General features: G+C 45.8%; 1 protein-coding gene across 6 annotated transcripts; it reads left to right on the forward strand.

Annotated features, from left to right (window-relative positions):
• Positions 1 to 2,599: 2,599 nt before the first annotated feature.
• Positions 2,600 to 9,518, forward strand: LOC146763651 (uncharacterized). 6 transcript variants are annotated; one of them, XM_085566209.1, is made up of 6 exons: positions 2,600 to 2,683; positions 3,327 to 3,427; positions 3,830 to 3,994; positions 6,792 to 6,939; positions 8,478 to 8,547; positions 8,858 to 9,518. In XM_085566209.1, the coding sequence occupies exons 2-6, from the start codon at positions 3,403 to 3,405 to the stop codon at positions 9,005 to 9,007; spliced, it is 558 nt and encodes a 185-aa protein (XP_085422335.1). In that variant the 5' UTR covers positions 2,600 to 2,683; positions 3,327 to 3,402; the 3' UTR covers positions 9,008 to 9,518. The 6 variants fall into 6 exon arrangements, with proteins under 6 accessions (XP_085422335.1, XP_085422337.1, XP_085422338.1 ...); XM_085566210.1 differs by having other exon boundaries at positions 2,661 to 2,785; XM_085566211.1 differs by lacking the exon at positions 6,792 to 6,939 and having other exon boundaries at positions 2,606 to 2,683.
• Positions 9,519 to 12,414: the final 2,896 nt, after the last annotated feature.

The following is a 12,414-nucleotide window of genomic DNA, read 5'->3' on the forward strand; positions in this document are numbered from 1 at the left end:
CCAGCCCAGCAGGATGTGCCTGTGGAGCAGGGCCGGAGGAGCCGTGGGGATGTGTGGGGGCCTGGAGCACCTGTCCCCTGGCCAGGCTGGGAGAGCCGGGGCTGTCCAGCCTGGGGAGGAGCAGGGAGCGGGGAGGCCTCACCGCGGCCTTGCGGTGCCCAGAGGGGGCAGAGAGCCATGGCGAAGGGGAAGGGTTTTAGACGAGAAGGGGAGATTGGGATTGGGTGTTCGGGAGAGCTGAGGGGCAGTGAGACGTTGGAACGGGCTGCCCAGAGAAGCTGTGGCTGCCCTGTCCATGGACCGCTCCAGGCCGGGCTGGGCAGGGCCCTGAGCGCCCCGACCTGGGGGGCGGCAGCAGCAGCAGGCGATGGCTGAGCTGCCTCCATGGCCTTCTGGAGCTCCATGGGTGAGCACTGCGGCCATCAGTTACCTGGGCATGGAATGTTGCCACCGGTTGCCAGGGGCACTCCTGGTTCCAAGGTTCTGTTGGCACGGAGTCTGTTGAGCCAGTTGAGGGATTCTCTGCTGCGCAGCAGACGCAGAGCATCCGTCTTCTCCATCCCACAAGGGAATAGAGAGCAATTTGCTGACATTTGCCAGCCAAACTCTGGACTGATCGTACAGGTGAGTGCAGAAGATTCCTGGAAAGGCTTCTGATGCTGAGGGGCTGGGCTGGGCTGCAGGATGGGCTGCGGGTGGGCTCAAGTACCGGAGTCATGGACTTCGCCTCTTGCTTTGGACAGGAACTAGAGACTTGGGAATGGGAGTCTTAAGGCATGGGAGTGTTCAAGAAAACTGGCAATCCAAATGGATAATCTCACCTCTACTTTTCTGATAGGTTTGGAAGAGCAGTTTTCTGTCACGCCAAAAAACCTGCAGTGGGCTGCCTAAAGGAACCAAAGGGATTGATCACATCCCTGACATTCCTTTTTTGCAGTTTGTCCCACTTATTTTGGTGGTTGTTTTTGATCACGAAACACCATGAGCTCAGTAAGTACTTTGCAACTCAATGCAAATCTGATTCTTGAAACGTTTTCCAGGGTACGTCTAGAAAGCATTTCAAGAGTTTGTAGCAAATGCAGAGGAACAGAAACCTTTGAAAACTTCATGTAACTTGATGTTCTGGAATTGGGAAGGTTTTGAATGTCTGTGCTTGTTAGCAGTAGTGCAGAAATGCTTACGGTGTGAGCAGCAACCTGCTGGAATTGGGAGCTGGTCTCCTCATTTTCAGCCATTGGGACAGGCTCTTTCTCGGGGAGGCGGCTTGTCAGAGATCAGGGGTGCTGTCTTTTCCCAGATGTGATGTGCTCGGGTGGGAATGGCCCACAGCAGCATTTGGTGTGTATTCCAGCCTTTGCAGGAGTGCTTTCTGTATCCTTGTGTGCTGTCATTGGTGTTGCAAAACCCAAGGGCCATGTTACTATTAGTGGCAGAGAAAATGCTGAGGCTTTGTTCCCTGTCAGCATCAGCGAAAGCGCCCTGGAGGAGCAGTTGATTCCGGACCAGCTTGGAAACGGAGCAGGCTGCTGCCCTCCAGCGCAGGTGGAACTTTGCAGACGGAGCCAACAGACCTTGAGGAAAGTGCTTTTGAGCCTGGTAAGAACAGAAGCGGCTTCTGGAGGGTTGAAGACCATCTGGCCATGTGCTTTTGCCAGTTTCTAGGCCCTTTACTGGGGAGGAAGGGAAACCTTGGGATTGAGGAAGCTCCTGGTATGGCTTCCCTAAACAGCAAGCCTTCTGACAACGGTTTTGGTTTGTGACTGAGATCATTATTGCTGCTGCTTGTTATTGCTGCTCTTAGTGGCTGCAAGTGGGAGATGAGCTGTGTAGGAAAGGTCCTCAAGTGCTGCTCAAACACCTGAACGTGTGTTCTGATGAGCTGGCAGTCACTGCAGCTGCCACAGTGGAGGGTGGCAAGCTGAGTTTGAGATCTCCCAAGCTTGACGGAGATGAGGAAAACCTGTCATTAGCTCTGCCCCATCCTTCAAGGAACCAATCTACAGCATGGTGCCATAAAATTAGTAATTGCTGTGGTTTGTTTGTTTGGTTTTTTTCCTGTGTGCTAAACACTCCCCTGTGTGAAATGAATCATCTGTTGGTGTGAACCTCCTGTAATCTGTTGTCATCCAACAGAACCTGTGAGGAGCTCAGCTGCCCTTCAGCTTGTTTTGCACAGGGTCTGCCCTGCTCCCTGTGCACTGTTGAGGGCAAAGCTTGAGTGAAATGTTGGACACATTCCTGAACTTGAGGGCACGGTGAATCCAGCCACAGCCTGTTCTACAGTGGTAACCCATTGCATTCCTCTGCAATCTCTGACCATGGTTCTAATGTTCTCTCTTTTCAGCTGGTGTAGAAGTCATAGATCTCACAGGTGCCTCTTCTGAGCCTGAAGTCATAGATCTCACAGGTGACTCTTCTGAGCCTGAAGTCATAGATCTCACAGGTGCCTCTTCTGAGCCTGAAGTCATCACTATCAGTGATGATGAGTCTCCTGTGGTAAGTGATGACTGGCACACTCCTCTCCATCTTGCATTCAAATTAGTTTTCTTGTCTGTCTTCTGAAATCTTACTGAGTACCCTGGCCTCAAAGGTTGAATGCCACAGTTTAGTCAGCAGTTCCCAGTCAACCACAAACACACTCATGAACATATCAGCATGCCTGAGAACTGCTTGCAGAGAGCAGGTGAGCAACCTAAAAGGTTGTTGCTTCTGTGATTTAAAGGAAAGCACAGGAGATTTTTGACTTCCCAAGGAAGAAGTGTTTTACCTGCAACATCAGTTTCAGGTACCTCTGTCATTGAGGTGTAAAATGCAAGTGGGGCTGACTGGGGTACACAATGATCTGGTTTCTTATTCCAAGAAGTCTTTAAAAGGGTCACATTTGGTATTTTTTCATTTTCCCTTAATATTTGGTAAGAATATGCTTGGATCCAGCCCACAGTGCAGTGTATCTGCTCAAATTTGGGTTGCCACTGCTGCTGTGCAAAACAGAAACATGCAGCAAACATAGCACAGGAGTTATATCCTGACAGGGTTGTTCCTGAACCTTTGCAAAGAAAAGGCCTCAAATTTTACAGCAGAATTTGCATGACCCAGCTCCACATGCACCAAATGCAAGAGCAGGGTTGGGTACTGGGTTTTTTCCTCTTCAGTAGCTGTTCATATAATAAGTAGTGTTCAGGCTATCACAGCTGAAATTGCCAGTCTGGGGGAAAAAGAGAGACACAGCTCCATCCCAAATCCAATTAGGGAACTGAAATAGGGGCACAGGAAGTACAGTGTTCAGGTGGTTCCTAAGTGGTGGTTCCATTTCTACCCCATTTCAGGACATGCAGCAGAGCCAGCAGCAGCCACATCTTTCCAGAGCATCAGAGAATTCATCCGAGCCACTGGCAAGTAGTGATGAAGAGGAACCAGGAGATAGTGGGTATGTGAGAGTAAAATATCTCTCTAAAATCTAATTTCTGATATATAGTGGGAACAGGTTTTTCCAGGCTTCTGGGTTCTGCTGAAGTCTGTGCAGAAACTTCAGGCCTGGAATGTAGTGACCTGTCTGGCAGAGAAGTAAGCAAAAGAATCCAAAAAACCACATAGCAAGATCCAGCTGAAACCTTTCTTTTCTTTTCGTGATGTCATGGCTGAATATTTGTTACAGTGTGGCTTGATAGATGTTGAAATGCTTGCAGCACATAGCGGCTTGGGGAACAGTTGTGGTGCTGGGCTGGGATTTTGTTTAATCAGAGTAGGTATTACATGCTGGTAACTCTGTCTGCAGTGAGATTATTGGCTTCACGTTCAATGGCTGCATGTTCTCTCTGGTTCCCTCTAGTGCATGGCCAGCAGGTCTTGCTAGTCCTGCAAAGCGGGAGGGTGTCAACTCACAGGTGCAGGACAAGGAGCAGAGCCAGCAGCAGCCACATGGCTCCAGTGACACAGAGAATTCAGCGGAGCTATGGGCGAGTAACCAAGAAGAGGAGCCAAGAGATAACGATGAGTATGTGACTGATGAAGTGTCTCTCCAAAGTGTAATTTCTGATATTCAGTAGACAGATTTTTTTGCCAAACTGCTTGATTCTGTGTGTTGGAATCTGATTTGAAACATAGTGGCCTGTGTGGAAGGGAACTAATGGGAAAAAACCCCCAACAACAGAGCAAAATCCCAGAGAAACCTTTCTTCTCCATTCAGGAAGGCATTATTGAATGTTTCTTAAATGATGGATTGCAATACACTGTAATGCTTGCAGTACATAAAAGCTCTTGCACTGGTGTGTTTCTGGGCTGGGATGTTGCTAAATGAGAATGAGTGGTTATTTCTGTTTTTGCAATTTTATGTCTTGGTAGCTCTCTTTGCACTGTGAAATGGACAGCTGCATATTCTTCTAGTTCTATTAACTCTGATGAATGGCCAGATCATTTTGAGAGTCCTCTGACATGGCAGGATGACATTACAGATGTAAGCATGATGATCTTATCACATGTTCTTGTCCTTTCTGCTTTGTGGGAGGGGAGGAGACAGAGTGGGAGCTCTGTCTCTGTCTCAGCTGCCACTCTGTCTCCTCAGTTGTCCTCGGTGGGATGCCACATGCAGCTGGCTGGAAGCACAGCCCTTGCTGGGAAGCTCCAACTTGCCCATCCCTCCAAGTCCTTTCTTGGTGGTGTCCATAGAGGGAGAAGCCCTTGCCAGGATGGCACTGGCAGCTCTGTGTGCTCCTTATAGTTTTATAGCATTGCCTGAAAGACTGCACATAGTCCAAGTCCACTTTGCCTGGTGCCAATAGAACAGCAAACTGGAATTCTTTACTTCCAGATTTCTGTTGTGGCTTCTTTTCTTCAGTAGCTGTTCATCTAACGTGAAGTGTTAAGGTTATCATAGCAGAATTTGCCAGTTTTGGGAGAATGAGGAAAATAAACAGCGCCAGGTCAAATCCAAATAGGGAACAGGAACAGGGGAGAAGGGTGTTTAGGGGGTTCCTAAGCTGCCCCTGTACCCTGTTGCAGCAATGAGAGCACAATCAGCAGCACCCACTTCTTTGCTTTTCAGGGCAGCAGCTCTTTGTGCTACTGCTTTGAATGCTCTTAGGCAAACTGAGAGGGTGATACCCTACCCTTGCTCCCCTCTTCTGCTGTAACTGCCTTCTGAGCTGGGGTTTGCGTGCAGCACCAGGGGGCTCACCAAATCTAATTGTATCTTCTTTTCTCTCCCTTCCCATGTGCACCAATGCAAGCTTCTTGAAGGTGAGTTGATGTTTTCCAGTAGGTAATGGACTTTTATCTAAAATGTGATCATTAGTTTTGTTGTACTTTCCCAAAAAAGTCAAGCAGCAGGGATTGAAACTGCTTTTAGCAAAAAGCAAGGGGCAGGGCTAAAGCCTCTGGCCAGTGTCTTAGAGAACGGATGCAATGTGTGTGTGGTGGCCTCTGTCAGTCACAGTGGGAAATGCCTGCAATAAAAGTAGCAGAATACTTACGCAGAAGGAACTTTAATTTGGTAACACTTTCTGCAGTTTTGATTGATTAGTGATTGATTAGTGTTACATGGACCCTGGAGTTGCAGAGGTCATCTCTGCCTGCGGTTTCTGAGAGTTAAAAAACATTTCTTGACCCTTTTGCTGTTACAGAGCAGGCCCTTTAAAAATGGCTCTCCCTGTGACTTGGTCAATATGTTGTCCACAAAAATTTGATTTGTTACTGGGGTGTGACAGGTAAATAATCCTACACTTGAGAGAGACATTGGTTATTTATTTCAGTCTTTCACCAGTCTGGGTGCTCAGTGGTATTTCACAAATCGGACACACGCACTCTCAAAATAATTTCTGTTATTTATAGATTTTATCAAACAAAGAAATTAGCATTACAAGTGACATGGTTATCTCCTTAGCTCGTATTCTGTCTTCTTTTGGGTAATGATTGCTTATTTCTCACTTTAATTAGTCCACTTGGTCCATTGCTCAGTTTCCCTCTTCTTTTGGGCTGGGGAGTTTCTTGAGTTGCTGCTCCATGAGTTGTGGGTTGCAATCTCCCCCTGCAGGAATTATTGTCTACCAGTCAGAGCTGCTTTCAGGAGTGCTGGGTTTCTTAGTCTCTTCCTGGTCTTGGGAGTTATGCCAGATGTTCTTTTGGCTCCTCAATTCTGCATTTTTTGTGTCCACTCTCAGTGGGCATCCTTCTCCCCAAGCTTTGTTAACCCTTCCCCAAATCTGAGATCCTTCAAGCATGTCAATCCCGGAACCTTTACAAGGCAATTCTACCAAGAAGGAATTTGTTTTTCTTCCCCACTTAGAAGCATGTTTGTTAGTTGCTGTCTATTTAATGGAATAAATCTCCCTTCCAGGTGATTTGGTTTGAAAGTATAGAATGATCAAATATAGCAATACAAAGTGCATCCTTCCTTAAGAAATCTTTCACATAGTCTACATTTTGCATAACATATAACTCCATTTTCAAATTATCTTAATTCAGGAGGATGATGATGGCAATTTTTAAAGGGGATACTGCTCCGAGTAATTTTATACTATCCAGGGACTTTCCTTGAGAATCTCTTGGGTCATCTTTTTTAGCTGTGTGGAGGCTGAACAGAGCAAATATTTTATGTTGTTTTGTAGCAGAGTAGTCACAATGTATGGAAGGGTCCAGTCCTAGTATTTGGGAAAGTTTTTGAAATTGTTTTTAACCCAGCTGAATAGTGTCCATTTAAAATAGGAACCATTGCTGACTACTTATATCATTTGTTTCAAAGGTAGCTCTGGGGAGAGAGAGAATAATAGATCTAACTTCTGAAAATTAAATTACAGTGCATGGAGAGGAAAGGAGAAATGTTACACTGAGCAGCCAGGAACAGGTGGATGGCTCTGGTAATGGAACAGGAGCTGATGATGCACCTGTGGCTGACTCAGGCCCTGCAGAACAGGGAGCAGAGGAGGAGGACTCTCAAAGTTCAGAGTATGTATGCCTCATGCCCCACCACACACAGAATTCTGTGCCTTTCTGTCTTTTCTGTGCAGGACTTAGTAATACTGCTATGCCTGATTTATCTTTGATGCCTTCCCTACTCTACTTATTTCCCTCCTTCTCCCATGTTGCAGGATGATCACATGATACCATTTGAATTTTGGGAGAAAAAAGCAGCCCAAAGCAGATGTACATCTTTGCGTAGAGCCTTAGAGAAGAGTGTGGGAGTATGGCAAGGAATGGGGATTTGTCACAGGCCATAGCTCAGTATTGCATTTGCTTTTTCTGACAAGCTGTAGTAGTGATGTTTGGTATGGAAATGCTTCCATTGTAATTACTGGGGCTCGGCATCACGGGGCCAGCAGGCAGCAGCTGGGCGAATTCCAACAAAAATTCCCTGCTGGAAAGGTGCTAGGTGGTTGCCTTTCTCCTGGAGCTGGATCCCTTCTTCCCAAGGTAGACTTGCACACAGGCAGTTGTGGAGGTCCTGCTTTTATGGCCAGTGCTGGATGTCACAAGCCCTGATTTGCTTGCTTCTGTGATGGAAATCTTGCAGTTCAAGTTGGGTGCCTGTGCAGTAAAATTCCCATTCTGCAGAGGAACAGGAAAGTCCTGCTGTAGGAGCACTCCATCAGGATAAGAAAGACACAGTTCATCAGACTGATTAATTTTAACCAAGTGTCTTTGTCACTAGGGACAACAAAGAACATTAGAATTATGATATAAGGTTTTCAAAGTGTCTTTTTGGGGTGGGGGAAAGACACAGGTTTTAATAAAGCTGGTGTGCTTTGAGCCTTTTGGAAAGGCAATGTAGGAGACTACCTGAGTATGGAACTTTTAGGTGTCAGGCCTTAACTATGCCACCTAAAGGGCTTCTACGATTCTAAACCATAATGCATTTTACCAATGAATTTGTAGATGCTTAAGTTTTGGCTGTTAAGTCTGTAGGTGACGAAATCCCAACCCCTGGTTAATATAAAACAGGAATACTTTTTCCCTCCAGTCTCAAGCTTCTCAGTTACTGAATGTAGCTGCTCTGTTTAGTTAAGGCTGAAATAGCTCAGTGCTGCAGCATTTTAAATTGACCAAAGGCTCCTTCCCAGGGCTAGATCTTGCCAGAACTGTGTTACTCTGCAGTTTAAAATTGGGTCCTGGAATGAATATTCTGGGGTGAATAATTCCCAGAGGACAGCTGATGCTGTAGTTACAAAGCTGTTACTGATGACCTGCTGGAAGTCAAAGTTGCCATACACAAACTGGCCTGTGCTAGAGACTGCTGCTACTTCAAAGCCCAGAGCAGGGTGACTGACTGCACCTTTCTCCTAGGGAAAGCCAGGACACCCTTTCCCTCAGGGCAGGGGAAACCCCAAATCCTCATTAAATGCACAGCAAACAGAGTCTTAAAGACAGCAGGGTTCTTCAAAGGAAATGTGTCATGGCTAGTCAGCGCAGTTGTATGAATATGTGAGATTTTATATATCAATAACCACTGAAGCGTGGTTATATTAACAGCTGCGTGTTCTTTCTAGTTCTGTTTCCTCTAGTGCTGAGCAAGGAGTTGTTATCAGGTGTCCGCTTTGCATGGAATTTTACTCAGAGGTAAGGATCCACCTGTTGTTGTCCTTTCTGCTTTGTGGGAGGTGAAAGCCAGAATGGGGGAGCTGCACAAGTCACTTGGATGATGTGGGATGCTGTGGGCAGCTGGCTGGAAGCACAGCCCTTGCTGTGAAGCTCCACAAGTCACTTCTTGGTGAATGTAGAGGCAGAAGCCCTTGCCAAGATGGCACTGGCAGATGTGTGGGTCCCTCATAATCCTAATTCTAGGTGCTCTAAATAGAGCCTGGTGCCAGTTGAGCAGCAAAATCAAATTCTTTCCTCCCAATACATGTTGTGGTTTTCTTTCCTCCAGATTGTGCAGCACGGACGACAGCTTGTGGCAACCCTATGTGGCCATGTCTTCTGCAGCAGATGCCTCCCTATTGCCCTTGGGGTTGCTCACATATGCCCAACCTGCGAGGTGAAACTCAATGCAGCAGTATATTTTCCCATTTATTTATGAGTGCTTCTGAGGACAGACTGAGATGGATCTTGGCCAATAGACAGTGTAGAGACTTGTTTCTTTATGTATATAGTTCTTCCTGTATAAACTTTCATTTCTGCTGAATTCAATTATAAATAAAGTTTTGATTGATTTAAATATAGCCTGTCTGCTCTTCTGTGCTGGACTGTACTGATTGTAGTTCTTGTGGCCGGTGTGTGTTGTACAGGGAAAAAGAAGCACAGCCTGCTTGGGGTGAGAGGGATTCAATTTCTCAGGCCAGACTCTGGTGGATGCTGTGGTGAAAATGTTATGACTTCATTGCTCAGAAGATGAAAAGAGTAGCAGGTTGTGCACGCAGCCAAAGAAAGCAATGTTCTTTGACAATGACTGGTATATTAACAAACTGCTGCATTTAGTGCTGTAAGGTTTCATTAGAATTAGAATCTGGAGGCTTCTGAAGGAATGTGTTTTTGAATGTCTGCAGTTGGTTACCACCTTTGAGCTGTTGGCAGTACAACTGTGTTGTAGCTTCCTTCAATCACAGCACTATAATCCTATGTTACACTGAAGAGAAATGCAACTGTCCAGAGATTTAAAAAGTGGACATAAGAGAGGAAAGACAATTACTTCTGTTATACACAAGTAATAAAGAGGCACAGGCAGATCTCAGGTAAACAGTGGGAGAGTAAATTCATTGTGCCATGAAACAGAAAACTCAGATGACCAAACTGAACTGAGGTCCTCTGTGTGTTAAAAGTTGGTTGTCTGTGTGGACATGAATCCTTAGTTTTGGTTTTTCATTTTTGTCTTTATCGTATTATTTATCTGCTTCCTCAGTCATATTTCAAGATGTCCTAATATTGCCATATTTAGGTAGAGGTAGTAATAGACAAGGTTCAATGTACCCTCTAATTTTTATGTGGCTTGGTCTTAATGAAAAAAATGAAAACATTAGTATTAGCCTGATAAAGTGACTTTTTGATTTTTGTTTTTAATGAAGACTACTTGAGTTGTCAAGAAGACTACTTGAGTTGTCAAAATTAAACTCAAAGGTAATTTTTCAACAGACACAAATAAAATTATTTAATTACAAGATGGCCATAAATTTTAGACCGATGTTTTTTGTTTCTCATTTTTTGGTAGACTTTTAGCTACTTGGTGGATGCAATGACAGTACGTAGAAATGTCTTACTAAATTATCTAAATGTCTTTCTAAAAGCTATATTCCTAGGTGACATGCAATGCCACGTATTCTCATTAAAAGGAGCACTTAAGGAAATGATTTATGGTCAAGTAAATTTAAGTAATGAAATGGCACTCAGCTGATATTATAATAGGTTTAAACAGATGTTAGTATGGTTCAACACTATCGGCTGAGGCAATTTTCTTTAAAAATGTTGGTATAGGGTTAGGAATTAAAGCATTCTCTGTGTGTATATATATATATATATATATAATTTTTTAGAAAGTATTGATCTAGGGAAGCACTGATTAGCAAAAAGTAACTGAAGAGTTAAAGCATTGGTTTCAGTTGTGGTGCATAGCTGTCAGCATAAGGAAAAGCACATTTTCAGCTCATTTCATCATTGGTCTGTAGGCATAGGAGAAGTGGGGCTTTTTGAGCTTTGAAGGCCAGACCAGAAAGACAGCATATTGGCATTGTTCATTTCTCATAATCGGTGCTTTCAGATAAATACAAGGTGCTTAAATATTCGTCTATTAAATGTATATTTGGAATTGCTTTAGTGTCTTTGCATTTTTATATAAAGTATTAAATCTCCTTTTGGATTTTTCAAAAAATGGAAAAGTCATCCCTACCCATTCTTCAACACCCAGCATGTTGTCAAATACCCAAAAGGATGAATTGTAATAACAGAGAAACTTTTGTAAGAAATGAGCTTCCTCATGCAGAGCAGGAGCTGAACATATCCTTGTGCTCTCCAGAGCCCTGGATCAATTCCCACCATTCTCCCCACAGCCCAGAGCACCCAACGGGACCAGGGGCGGAGGAGCAGCCCTGAACCTGGCAGGGCTGAGATGGGTTCCCTGCTGCTCTCAGGAGCCACAGCCCTTCCTTCTGAACACAGGTCCCGTGGCAGAGTGGCTAGAAGGAAAAGTGAATACTGATTCTGCTCCTTCTGCTCTGTTCACCTTCCGGAGCAGAGCAGGGCCTAAGGAGAAAGGTGCTGTCCCTGGTGTTATGAACAAAAAAAATAAAGTTTAAACTTTTGGGGAATGTTGTTAACAAGGTATGTATAAAAGGGATGTTGTTGATACAAGTAACAAGTTATAATTGGATCTGTAGTTAACAGGGCGAGGTGCAGGGTTGGGTGTTGTGGGCGCAAAGCAAGGTGATTAGTTGTATTAAAACTCAATACTGCTGTGTATAGCTAAAAGGGGACTGGACCCAGGGAGGAGATGCCAATCTTTGTGGAGGGGGGCAGAGAAGCTTCCAGAAGTATTGCACCGTGGAACACGGCCACAGCTCGGATCAGGACTGGAGGAGAGGCCAACCAATAGGAGGCGAGAATCTCAAAATGATTGGCCAAGACTGCACCAACTTATGGGCCAATCAGCAACAGGAAAAGAGACCTATCACAGCACGGATCCTGAGCGGCCAATCAGGAGAGGAGAGAGACTTTAAAAGGCCTGGGGGGTGTGACGCCCGGGTCTTTCATGGGAGCAGGTGTGCTTGGAAATGCTCCTAGGTATACAGTTACTAAGTAGTTGAAACAGTCTCTGGACTAGTTGCAGGCTTTGGCTTCCAGTTGTTCTGTCTGCAACAAACAGGCTTACTTTTTTTTAATTAAATGGCCTTCTTTTTTTGTCAAAGTTTTAAGCCTGTCCATAACAACTGGGGCCTCGCCCGGGAAAGCCACACCCAGAGGCGGGTCCGGCGTAGGACTTGGATTTGGGAGGTGCACCCAGCTGATTTCGGCTGCCCGGATTACTGAGGACTAGGTCGGATGCACAGAGGGGCTGCTGGCTTGATCCCGAGGAACGGCTGGAAGCCTCAACAACTTAGAATCGCCTTCCAGGCAGCAGGAGAGGTCCTCGCAGCACTTGGGTGAGCGGCACTTGGGTGAGTGTGCGAGGGGGACGGAGGGTACGGAAGGGTACGGCCCGAATGGAGGGAGTGTGTGTGAGTGAGACGGGGCCGGCAGGCCAGACCCCCGGAGCGATAGTGGAAGGAAGCGAGAGGGCAGAGGACTGAGTGTGGTACCCTCGGGGCTCAGCCATCCCCAAGACCACCGGGCTGGGCTGGATTGAGGGATTCGGTCCCAAGAGCACCCAGGGAACGCCTCGGAGTGAGGGGATACCCCTAACAGGGCCACGGAGGGCTGAGTGCCCAGAGCTTCCCAGGGGTGGGTCTGGGAAGACCGTCCAAAGGCATTAAAGGTGACTCCCGTGGGTTCCCAGAAACC

The sequence above is a fragment of the Lonchura striata genome, chromosome Z (genome assembly GCF_050655825.1).
Source record: "Lonchura striata isolate lonStrDom1 chromosome Z, ASM5065582v1, whole genome shotgun sequence".
NCBI classification, from domain to species: Eukaryota; Metazoa; Chordata; class Aves; order Passeriformes; family Estrildidae; genus Lonchura; species Lonchura striata.

Coding starts and splice junctions, on each gene's coding strand:
- LOC146763651 (XM_085566207.1), top strand. CDS start 2,642: ATGAACATATCAGCATGCCTGAGAACTGCTTGCAGAGAGCAG. Junction 3,428..3,829: donor GAGGAACCAGGAGATAGTGG/GTATGTGAGAGT, acceptor GGTTCCCTCTAG/TGCATGGCCAGCAGGTCTTG. Junction 3,995..4,341: donor GAGCCAAGAGATAACGATGA/GTATGTGACTGA, acceptor ATGTCTTGGTAG/CTCTCTTTGCACTGTGAAAT.